This window comes from Polistes fuscatus, unplaced genomic scaffold (assembly GCF_010416935.1).
Source record: "Polistes fuscatus isolate 324 unplaced genomic scaffold, CU_Pfus_HIC Scaffold3, whole genome shotgun sequence".
Classification (NCBI taxonomy): Eukaryota; Metazoa; Arthropoda; class Insecta; order Hymenoptera; family Vespidae; genus Polistes; species Polistes fuscatus.
In genome coordinates, this window is record NW_025113107.1 from 2,356,516 (window position 1) to 2,368,783 (window position 12,268).

The 12,268-nt window shown below is 33.9% G+C and overlaps 1 protein-coding gene across 13 annotated transcripts in view; it reads left to right on the top strand.

Annotated features, from left to right (window-relative positions):
- LOC122519827 (forkhead box protein P1-like) overlaps nt 1–12,268 on the top strand; it is a 267,674-nt gene that overhangs the window by 122,063 nt on the left and 133,343 nt on the right. For all 13 annotated transcript variants that reach the window (XM_043639563.1, XM_043639565.1, XM_043639567.1 and 10 more), the window contains one exon: nt 11,257–11,364. In XM_043639563.1, the coding sequence (XP_043495498.1) occupies nt 11,257–11,364 (108 nt within the window). The remainder of the gene's footprint in view (nt 1–11,256; nt 11,365–12,268) is intronic.

Sequence of the window (12,268 nt, forward strand, 5' to 3'; positions counted from 1 at the left end):
AAACATTTATAATATAATCATTCAATTATTATTATTATACACGCGAAATATGGTCTACGTAAAATATTATTTTGTATGTTAAAAATTAATAAGAAAGAAAAGTATTCGTTTCAATCGTGGTTTTTTTTATACGAAGAAATAGTAAAAAGAAAATAAACGTGGATGCAAGAAGAAGAAAAAGAAGGGGATGGATGAATAGGAGACCAGAAAGAAAGTGGGAGTAGGACTTGGGTGGTGAAACGCGGCCCGAATAAAAATGGGGTGTTTATAAGCGAATATCCAATGTATCATGGTGTATTTACATATAGCACGCGTTTACCAGTCCCCGTAGTCTACGAGTAGAGTCGACCTTTTGCACACCAAGTTCCCTCGACTTTTGAAGAAGCACGAGGCCAAGACAACACACAGACCAATGCACACACAGAGTTGGCATAATAAAAATTAAATTTAAAGCTGGAAAGAAGAGTCACGAGTTGATATAACTCTTCCAATAAATAACCTTCTCTTATTCTCTTTTACTTCTTTGTTTTTTAGTTCCATAAAAGTATTCTTATTTCTTATTTTTTGATTAATTCATTGAAAAGAAAAAGAAAAATTTTATTTATTTATCTATTTGAAGATTTAGAAAATCGAATTTACACCTAATACGCGTAGTACTAGTAGATTCGAGATTGCAATTTAATTCTAGCCGAGAAACGCTTAAATGCCCTTGTCAAGGATTAAATCAAGATTAACCGTGAGATTAGCGGACTGTGCCGAGGGTTATTCTCTTCCTTCTGTCGTCTGCTTTGACCCAGCCCGAAATTTCAGTTCCGCCTACTACCACCCTAATTCTTAACCAGATTACCATTTCTTCCTACGGTATTCTCTTATTCTTTACACTTACATATATCTACACATATAAATATACAAACACACACATATCATTCAGTTCCATTTGACTTTATGATTCACGTTCCAACAATTAACCTAACAATTTTTCATCGAATAAAGCAAAGAAAGATCCCTTTCTTTCTTTCTTTATGTTTGACTACTCGGTAATTTCTTGTTTAGATTTCTCATTCGTTATCGGTGTTACTGTAAGACGAAAAAAAAATGAAAAATAAATAAAAAGGTAAAGTTTCTCCGAAGAGTCCGTCCCTCGATGAAACTGGACCCGTTACTTTAGCTAGCCGTTTCATGCTTCCCATAGACGGCCTTGAGAGATGCTGTTGCCCTCTTCGAAGCTTGTTTCAGGTTCACTGTTTCTAAGAAAGAGTTGACGAATGAAACGATACGATCTGTGTAGAAAAATACTGTGCATGCTTTCGTTTCTATTATGACGTGTTTGTTTACCCCCAACCCCACGCCCACATAACTTATTTTTTTCTTTTTTTATCGAAGTCGTTAATCTCGTTAAACAATTTTTGACTCTTCTTTATATGAAAATATTTGATAAAACATATTTGTATGTATCGAAGCATACATTTAGAAAATATTTTCTTTTCTTTTCCTAAGTATTGTACATATATGTATGTATTATACGTAAAATATGATGATTATACTGGTTTGGAAATTCGACACCCACTCTCATAGGGCACACGTGTTAATGTTATTTACGCGCTGATGTTATTTATGCGCGTCGTGGCTTGTTTGAACAAGTGTCCCGTTGACGATGACGACAACGCCCGTCGAAATTGGGTAAAGAAAAAAAAATAAAGAAGAAAAAAAGAAGAAAAGTGTTTGTCAGCAAACGAACTCGTTGCCAACGATTACGGACAATTTTGTTACCGCCTTTGACGAAAACAAGAAACAAATAAATGATTGCTTATCCTTTTTTTTACCAATTCTATCTTATTCGTCCTTGATCCTTCTGCACTAGAGAAATATTCGAATTTGTGATGCGTATATAAATTTCATTTATAATAAATTATTTTTATTATACAATGGTGTAATAAACAAAAAAAAATTGTTTCAATTGCAATTGAATTTGAATGATTAAAAAAGTAATTGTAATTGACATATCGAAGATATCATTTGAACGGTAGAACAAAATTGCAATGGAATGATAAAATTATTTGAATGATAAAAGAAAAAGAAATTCGTATATTAAAAATGATAAGATTTATACGCAGCAGATATGAAAATAAATATATAAGATATGCATATTTTATAATGAACACATATGTTTACATAATAGCATATATAATCCAGTAAAAATGAGCATATACATCATACCGTATATATATGTACATATATATATCATGTTTCATAACAGTAGGTATGTTCCTCTTGTGTCAATTAAGCCGTTAAGTAACGAAATCAACGTAGAGCGAACGTTTAAACGCACGTTCGTCGAAACTGGTATTTATCTTTTATCTAAAAGATCTCTACTAGAGACAGAAAAAGAGAGAGGGAGAGAGAGAGAGAAAGAGAGAGAAAGAAAAAACCTGTTGTTCGTCGTTAATCACGATAAATGTTTTTCTACTACTCTTCCTCGATGAGTAGTAAAGTCGTGAGAGTTCTATTGTAGTCGGTCCAACTTTTACTCACATGCACACGAAAGTGAGAAAGATAGAAAAAGAATCAAACAAAAGAGAGAAATAGAGAGAGAGAGAGGACTTTTGCAAAACGTTGGAGGCGATTTAAATCGTCGTGTTCGCTTTTTGTAGGGGGCTCGTAACACTGCGAAAGGGTACGGGGGTTTGTTGGGATGGGATAGTGGAGAAAAAAAGAAAAAAAGGAAAATAAAAAAATGTAAAAAGAAAAACGTAGCAGCGCACGGTGGGGGCTACGGGGTGAGTAGTAGTCTGATGGGTGGGTGGGGTAGGTTGGTTAGTTGGTTGGTTGGTTGGTTCGGGTTTAGGGGGAAAAGAGAAAGAGTAAATCCGAGTTAAATGCATTCCCGTGCGTAGCTAAGAGCGAAGGTGCGTTTTTCCTCTTTTGTTTCTTCTTTGAAGGTAAATAAAAGAAAAGAGTTTCGCGAATGAGGGAGAGAATGTGAGGAAGAGAAAGAGATAGATGAGAAGAGGTTGCAACAAGCTCGACGAGTCGCCTGGCTCTGCTTATTAAAGGCATTAATCTGCGAATCTCTACCGGGTGTCTGCTTTTAACGTCATCTTTTCTTTTCGTCTCTCAACGTGTCTCCGCTTTGTGTCTTCTTCTTTATTTTATTTTGTTTCTTTTATTTCTTCATTTTCCATTTCTCTCTCTCCACACATACACGCGCGCGCGCGCGCGCGCGCACACACACACACACACACAGTAATAAACGGATAGTATTACTTAGAGTATTTTCATGATACCATTTAAATTGTGTTTTGTAATTAGTTGAAGTGTGTGTAGGACCGGCGCTTATGCCGATTACGTTTCTCCTCTTTTCCTACAGTTCATCCCTTCGCTCTTCTGGATATCTTTCTGTCCCTTTTTTCTTTTCATTATTTTGCTTTATCTCTTCTCTTCTCTTCTGCTTGTTCGTTCGCTCGTTCGCTTGGTTCCCTTTAGCTTTTCTCAAGAGCTCGTTCCCGCAGGACTGATAATTGCTTTTGTCGGATTTCATACTATAACACCGTATACGTTTAACTTTTGTATGTGTTTGTATATGTACAAGGATATTATCATGATTATTTCGTTAATAACATCTTGCGTTTTTGATACGTCTTATTACACATTTCAATTTTGGGTTTTTTTTTTTATTATTTGTAGATTTATTTTTTTTACATGCGTAAATCGATCGTAACTACTTCTAATTTCACATACAATCTTCGATTCTTCTAATAGCTTTATCGATTAGAATAATTTATAAAATAATTGAAATAACAAATAGAGAACCACTGTGTATTGAAATTTTATATTCATAAACTCTTACTTACTATCAGTATCAGGAATTTTTCTTATGATCGAGCATGAGACATGAAAATCGAGACTTTAAATACGGACCGGTTTTTCATACATAATAACGTTCTCAGAATGACTATACTTAAATCGATTCAATTAAAAGATCGATGCTTAAACACGTACGATCAAAACGAGATGTAATCTATGCTTTCACATAAATATCTAACTTTATCTGCAAATACGCAAATAATTTTATGAAAATAGATTTGCAAATAACCCTAAAAATCGACGAGGATTAGATTTTATTGAAAAAAGTAATCAATTTTTAATCTCTCTCTTATCATATTGGATCATCGGATCTCGAATGGATCTATAATGCATCGATATTTAAAAAAAAATACCCGTAATTTGTATGTATGCTTATAAGGATATATATTTGCAAACGTTTTCTTTTTTTACAATTCGAACGTTTGTATAATTTATCATTCCGTAAATCGAGGCTTTCACGTCGAATCGTGCCCCATTCGGATTTCGTTCCAGAATGCGTTGTATTCACACTAATCCATACATACACACGCACACATACAAAAATCCACGCACGTGGAGTAAAAGTCCGTCGATTTATCGAGTCATCCAAATCGATATTTTGTCCAATAGCGAACTAAATTTGGCGGCATATTCAAAATCAATTGATTTATTTGCATATCGGAAAATTTCCAATTTCCAAATTGAGAAAGTTAAGGAAATAAAAAAAGAAAAGAAAAGAGAAAAAGAAAATAAAATTGAAAGAAACGTACGTCCTATTGGATCTTAGTTATGATCGAGTATTCTCATTGATCATTCTACAAGATCTCCACGAGTTTTTTATTATTCGAAAGAAGAAGTCAACCTGCTGTATTTCTGCAAAGCTCCTCGTAGTTGATTGTTAACAGTGGTGGAATCTGCGTACAGCTGGAGGCTTCCTACTAATACACAGGTCAAAACAGACCGGAAAAGCATGCCGCTTGAAAGCACTAGGACGAAGAGGGGGTAGTGGGAGGAAGTGGAGGAGATTGGATGATGTTGGAGGGCTGCGTGACTTCACGCGTACCAGAACCTCTTTCTCCGTTTTGCTTGTTCACTCTTTCTTTTCGTCTCTGTTTCACCGCGTGTATCTCTATCTCTCTTTCTTCCTCCTCCACCTCCTCCTCCTGGCTCGTTTTATCTCTGTCTATCTCTCTTTCGTTTTCTATCACCGTCTCTCTTTTGCTGTCCCTCGCGCCTCTTTCGTACACGTACGGTACACTCTCTCGCGGCCCCGGCAAAACTTAACAAAACAATTTGCTCCAAAGCAAACAACGGCATCCGGTTTACTTGTGAATAAACAACATATTTATTTTTAGAGGCCTCGAGGCCGTAACTCGTTTGCTCGACCGCTTGCTCGAAGCTACCTCCTCCTTCTCCTCCTGCTCCTCCTGCTGCTGCTGTTCCTCCTCCTCAGTCTACCACCTATTTACCCGTTGTGCCGTACGACTTTAACTGACGAGAATAAAAATTGGTGGAGGCGAGAGATCATCTCTTTCGACACTTCGTTTGTATTTTACAAAAGCCTTTAATGTTTCTTTTTTATTTTTTTTATTCATTTTTTTAATTTTTTTTTTAATTCCTTTTTTCCTCTCTTTTTTCGTTAACATGTTTATTTTATATATATAAGTAAACATGGTATGCAGATTGTCTGAAATTTTGTTGAAAAAAAAAAAGAAGAAAAAAAATAAAAAAGCAAATAAAGATTTCGAAGGAAAGAGGAGAGTACGTCGATGATGATTATCAGAACGAAAAAGTCAGAAACGATTACAACATCGGGCTGCATCGCATGTGAACCGGCACGAGCTAAGGTAAATATTAGCGGCTGCCACGTCAAGGACTAGTAACAGGCTAAGTATTTCCAAAAGAAACGTACGACTTAAACGAACGGCCATTAAAAATCTTCTTTCTTATTCTTTCTTTTCTTTTTTCGACCAATATCGGAACTCTTACTAGAAGGATGAAAAAATACGATCATCGATGTATCAAATAAACGCATAGTTGCAATCATAAGTAACTTATTTTCCATATTTTATGGTATTTTTAAAAGTAAGAAAAAAATAAGCTGGGAAAAAAAAAGAATAAAATTTTAACATTTAAAAGAAGATGAAGTTTAACGTTCCGTTAAAGTTTAACGGTAGAAATTCGAACAGGTCGAACGGTAAAATCGATCTTTCCACTTCATTCTCTCTCTTTCTTTTACTTTCTTTCTCATTCTTTCGTTCGTTCTTTCTTTCTTTCTCACTCTCTACGTTCAAGGTGTTATCAGAGTGAAAATTTGCAAGTTACATATATTTTTCGAGTGCGTCGCGCGTAAATCAAGGAGGCGAAGGAACGCGAGAAAGCGAGCGAGCTAGCAAGCAAGCGAGCCACGATTAAAGCCAGGTCTCTAACAGCGACCTAATTCGAAGATAAGATAAGTCGTTAAGTGCTCGGCTGGCGGCATCGATACTACCCAGTGTTTTATTGCGCCACCCCCGAGCAACCCTTCGCCCACCACCACCACCATCACCATCACCACTGCCACTACAACCACTACCATTACTACTACTACTACAACCATAACCTCCGCTACCACTACTATTACTTCCAACACCATAACCATCACTTCTTTCTCCTCCTACTCTTTCTCAAGATTTATAGTAAAATTCGATAGATATTGCCAATTACAACCCCCGGGGCGCACGATCGGCACCCTTCGCTATCGACGATAGAAGCCCGGCACCTCCTTCCGCTCGCCTGAAGAATTTTAAATGCGTTTTATGTACAGAGACGACGTGGTGCGTTGCATAAATCTATCGTTCCTTCTCTCTCTTTCTATCTTTTCTTTCTTTCTTTCTTTCTTTTTCTTCTCATTCATTTTTTTTCTTTCTTTTTTTATCTTGTTCGCGCTCTCTTCTCTTCTGTTTCTCTCTTACCATTCCTCACCACCCCCTTGAAAATATGATTACAATCACTGCCTCGCACCGAAAGGTCTCTCCCTCGGTCCTACAAACCTTCAACCACCCACCCACTTCTCTTCCTTCCCTTCCTCTCTCCAATCTCCACCTCTCGTCCCAATCAGAATACCCGCGGTGATAAAACGTTTCATTTCGTTTGGGGTTGTTTCAGACGGAAAGAAGACTCGAATAATCTTCACCTGATTATTGTTCTTTTCTTTTACACTCGATTTAGATTTTTATACACTTACGAACACAAATACACATAAGTATTGGGTTGCTCAAGAATTTCATGGTAATTTATAAAAATATACATATTCGATTTATAATTGTAACGTGCATATAGTTTTTCTCAAAATCAGCACGAGTATTTTTTTTTGTTTCTAAAAATAAATAATAATATTAATGAGAGAGAAAGAAAGCGAGAGAGAGAGAGAGAGAGATATTTCTTATATGAAATACAAAATACTGATTATACAAATTGATTCTATCGGGTAGAAATAAAATTATATAATCAAATTCAAAAAAGAAAGAAAAAAGATAAAGGGTATGGAAAACGTTAAATAAACCTAACAGTTTAAGTTTTTATAGCCTTGATTTCTTTTATATCCTGATACACTTGTTATTAAACGTACGACACTACTTCGTATGAAATTTTATCGGATTTTAAAAGTGCACACGTCATTTTAATAATAAAATGAAAGACTGAGAGAAAAAGAGATGGAGAAGCTAAACGAAATGATTCTCCCTTCCACCGAACCCATCACCTTTACCCTCTTTACCTCTGCGTGCTCGCGTGTCTGCGTGCTCACTTTTCTCGTTCATTGCTATGACTCGTGCATGTTGCATTCGCTTCGACGTAATTACCATGATTATTCTTCGTATTCTTCGCGCGGTACACACGTTCAACGATTTGTCGCATTAATGCGATAAACTCACGCTCTAAAAAGGGAAGATTCTCATTTTATTTGGTATTTATGTATTCATATATAAAAAATACTTGTGTTATATACGTATATACATAATCATTAATGTGTAGGTGTATGTGTGTGTAAAGTATTTATCATTCATTTAACGTCACAATCGATCTACATAAAAACAGTGTAAAATAATCAACAACAAATATAAAAACATAAATGCAAATTTATTTCAAGTATTAAACAACTAAATTATGATCATTATTATTGACTATTTAAGATATATATATATATATATAGTCATACGTTATAATGAAATATCAATAAACTATATATACACTTACTAAGTTTACTTAAACCAATACTGTCTATTATTGTAAGAAAAAGGTGCATTCATTTCTACGAACGACACTGGAAATGTAAGTTATGTGTAACGATCATGTTGCTAATCGATGAAGTTCTTCTCTCTCTCTTTCTCTCTCTCTCTCTCTCTTTCCTTTCTCTTTTTTTTTACTTGCATACTACTGAAAGTAACTCTCACGAGAATGCACGCAGAGAAGTTGTTCCAAGTCAGAAATAAACAGTGCTGCTGGAAAATAATGAAGCGGATATATATAAATATATGTATATATATATTCCCTTCATGCATATATAAATACAGGACGGTTTATCGAAGCTATATTGTAAACTTCATTTGCATGAGCTCGATCATGTTCTTTTTCTTCTCTCTCTCACTTTCTCTCTCTCTTCCTCTCTTTCTCAACGCGCAGCTGGACATACACGCGACAAAAGAAACGCGTTAACAAAACACGCAACCAACGACGACAAAAACGACGATACGACGACGAAAATGATGACGATGACGATGCTGGCCTGCACTTTGTGAAACTCTACTTGAAACATAAACACGAATTAGCATTATTGTATATAAGCATGCATTATGTTTATTCTTATTCTATATATATATATATATATACTATATATTCGATTGCGAACAATAAACAACATTGGAAGATCTTAGGAAAGTTCATAAAAATTTATTTTTTTGATTAATTTAATTGAAAATATTTCTATAACATATTTGCTTTTTTTTTTAAATACAATATTGTATTTTTAAAACATATTCTTCAAAGGCGTAGGTAAAAATGAGTTTTGCGAGGTCGTAAGAATGAACAAATATTTTTTATTTAATTTTAATTGGCAAAATAAAAATCTTTGAAAAAAAGATTTTAAAAAAAATCTAATTCTAATAAATATATTATATAAATCTGAAGCAAATAATACGAGAGAGATCGAGGATGAATGTTTTATAACGAATCTCGGAATGATGCGCAATCGATCGGAAACGAGAGAAAATTATATAGAAAACTGATTGACTTTTGTTTGTTCGCTTATTTTAACATTGTAATTCGAAATTATTGACTTAATCAAGAAGAGAAAGGATTATCGTTTAATTATCAAACTGAATGAGACGAAATGCAGTTCTTCGGTAAGCCCGGTAATTTGTTCGACAAACAAATACGATTGTTCTCGGGAAATATCTATTCGAATATGGCGAATCAATGTCTCCTAATTTATTTGATAATTAAATAATTGATCGTTTACAATTCGATCGATATCAACGATATAATATCTCTACTTCTGTATTCTCAAATTAGGCCAAAAATTATTCCAATAAATTTTGGAGACACGAAACTTCACTTAACGAAAATGCTATTTGAATAGCTGAAAATAAGATGAGGGTATGATACATTTAATTGAATATTTAATGCTAAATTAAGTATACAAAAATTGAGGCGTTGAGAATGAGTAAGCTATTACACATTTTTTCATTTCATCTTATTGAACCTATAAAGGTAAAAATATAATGATCTACTTTCAAAACTGGACTAATGCTACAAAATAGACAAAAATTGGTACAATTTTTTAAAACGTTTTAGTAAAAATCCCAGCTAGTTGGTTGGTTCAATTTGGTTATCAATGCCCCAAATATTTGTGTGTGTTGCATTTATTAATTATTATATATTTATTTTTAGATATGTAAAAATTGAGTATAAGAAATTTTTATGATATATCTAATAATTAATGAGTTATTATTCATTTTATAAAATCAGAAAAAATTGTGTATAAAAATTTAGTGATGTGTTGCATTTAATAATAATTGGATTATTATTTAATTTTTTAAAATTGAAGATAGGTGTATGTTATATTAATTATTTCTTTCATTAGAACAGTTTACAATAAGAATTGTTTTAAGATTTTCCAGAAAACTTTTCATATATAATTAAACATCTATTAAAATTAAGAAATGCAAGGAATAATAAAGAAATAAAATCGAGGGGTGGTTATGGGGTGTTGCTCGCGAGAGAGGGTAAACTAGCCGGAGACGAAGAGCATTCTCATTATACCCTCTTGATTTATGTGCATGCCATCTTGAAAATCCTAGGCTAGAAATAAAGTTTAAGGAAAAATAAGACTCGTCTGGCTGGCTGAGTAAAAGTTAAGTTGCGATAGTTAGAAAAGGAATAAGAAAAAGAAGAAGAAGAAGATAAAGAGGGAAAGGGAAAGGGAGGAAGTAAGGTGATGACAAAGTCTGCAAAAATATATTACAGAAATAAGCTTGGCGGTGGAGTAACGCCATCGTTTAAAAACTTTTTGACTATACAAACTTTCCCCTCCCCCTCAAGATCGATGTTACGTCCTCGTTTTTTTTTTGTTAACGAACGAACGGTGAAATATATATACAATATATTCGTGCGTTTTAATAAAATATTATTTAAAAGAGGAAAAACGTTAAAACGATACGCTCAAATTGTTATTATTTGCAATAATCTACTGAATCTCAAAAATATAATTTTTGTTATTAATTTTTTGTTACTTCTTTTTTTTTCGCAAAACCCTATTACAATGAATTACACCGTATGTTTTTCCCAGCAGTATAGAAAGTTATTTTTTCATTTGGAAACATTAATAAAAACGCAAGTATATACACAGGTAGGTAGGTTGCTGCGCTATCCCTCCGATGTTTGTAAATTTATCGTGTGAGACCGTACGCGTCTCGTTGTTTCGTATATTCCAAGCTGATTAAGCATGGAATGTTGTGGGTCCTTTCATTTTGTTGCACGAAAGAGGAATAAACTCGCCTAGAGGGATTATTAATTTGTGCTCGGCATTTTACTTTTGAAAAATATCGACGCACGCGAAACCGAGTCAATAATTATATACCCCTCATGGTGGAAATAACTTTTCTTTTACAAAATAATATTATATCGAAATTATTCGAGTGAGATGAGATAAATGATTAAATAGAATGCACATATTATACACCTACACGTATACACGTAAATATATAAATGCATATATAATAATAACATAAAAGAGGGATGGTAAATAATAATATTTACACAAGATGACAAAAATGATTATATTTTCATAAAATATCGTATATTCAATATATATATATACTCTACTACGATTCCTGCATAAAAATATTAAATAAATACGTTGTTATATTATCACAGGGACATATCGGTGAGAATCCGTTCGACAACGGTTCTTGGGGAAAAGAACATTTTCAACCATCGACGGTTCCCTGGCAGCTAAATCCGCGCGGCCACTCTCGACCCAGTGTAAGTAAATACTTCATTTACGTATTAATTAAATCATTAAATTAACAACGACGAGAGTTTATTCATCAACTCAAGAAAAAAAAGATTTATATAAAATATTATTTATCATATAGATACAAATGATGTATATATAACCATTAATAATTTTTAATAAAATCTGAAATATTAATATTTTTAAAAGTAAAGCGTAACAGTCACCGTGTTAAATGAATTAACGCAATAAACAAAACGTCATAGAAATTCTTTATCCCCCCAAGTAAAAGTAAGAATAGGAACAAGAGTTGGAAGAAAAAGGATGCTAAATAAAAAAAAAAAAGAAAAAGAAGGAAAAGGGTGGAAAGAAATCGGAAGGAAGATGGAAAAAGAAAGAAATCCGGCCACTCATTGTGTCCGCAGGTAACAAAAATGCTCCTAGTTTTCTCGAGTACTTTTTTCCCTAATGTAAGAGTTTGGTGCTCCTCCTCGTTGTTACATCGTAACCCTGTAACTAGCCTGTCTCTTTCTCTCTTTCATATACGGTCCTTTCTTTTTTCCTTCCCCCTCCCCTTTACTTTCTCGTCAGTCCGTTGAAATCCACCCTTCTCGTTTTCTCTTTCTCTTTCTCTTTCTCTTAAGCTTCGTTCGTGCTGTCAGCCGGTATTTATAATACGCTTTGTTTTCCCTCAGCTATTTGTCTTGGCTCTCTCGACTCCTTCGCTAACGTTATTATCTCGCGTTTTATTTTTATTTAATTCTACGCTCCTTCTACCAGAATGTCTCAGCGTATTCTGACACTATCAGTTATACCCTTACATTTTCCAACCCCTTTAAAAACAAATCTTTCCTTCTTTCTTACATTTCTTTTTCCTTCTTTTTTTTTTCTAATTCTTCTTTTCTACGTGTGATCCTTGATTAATATATTTAT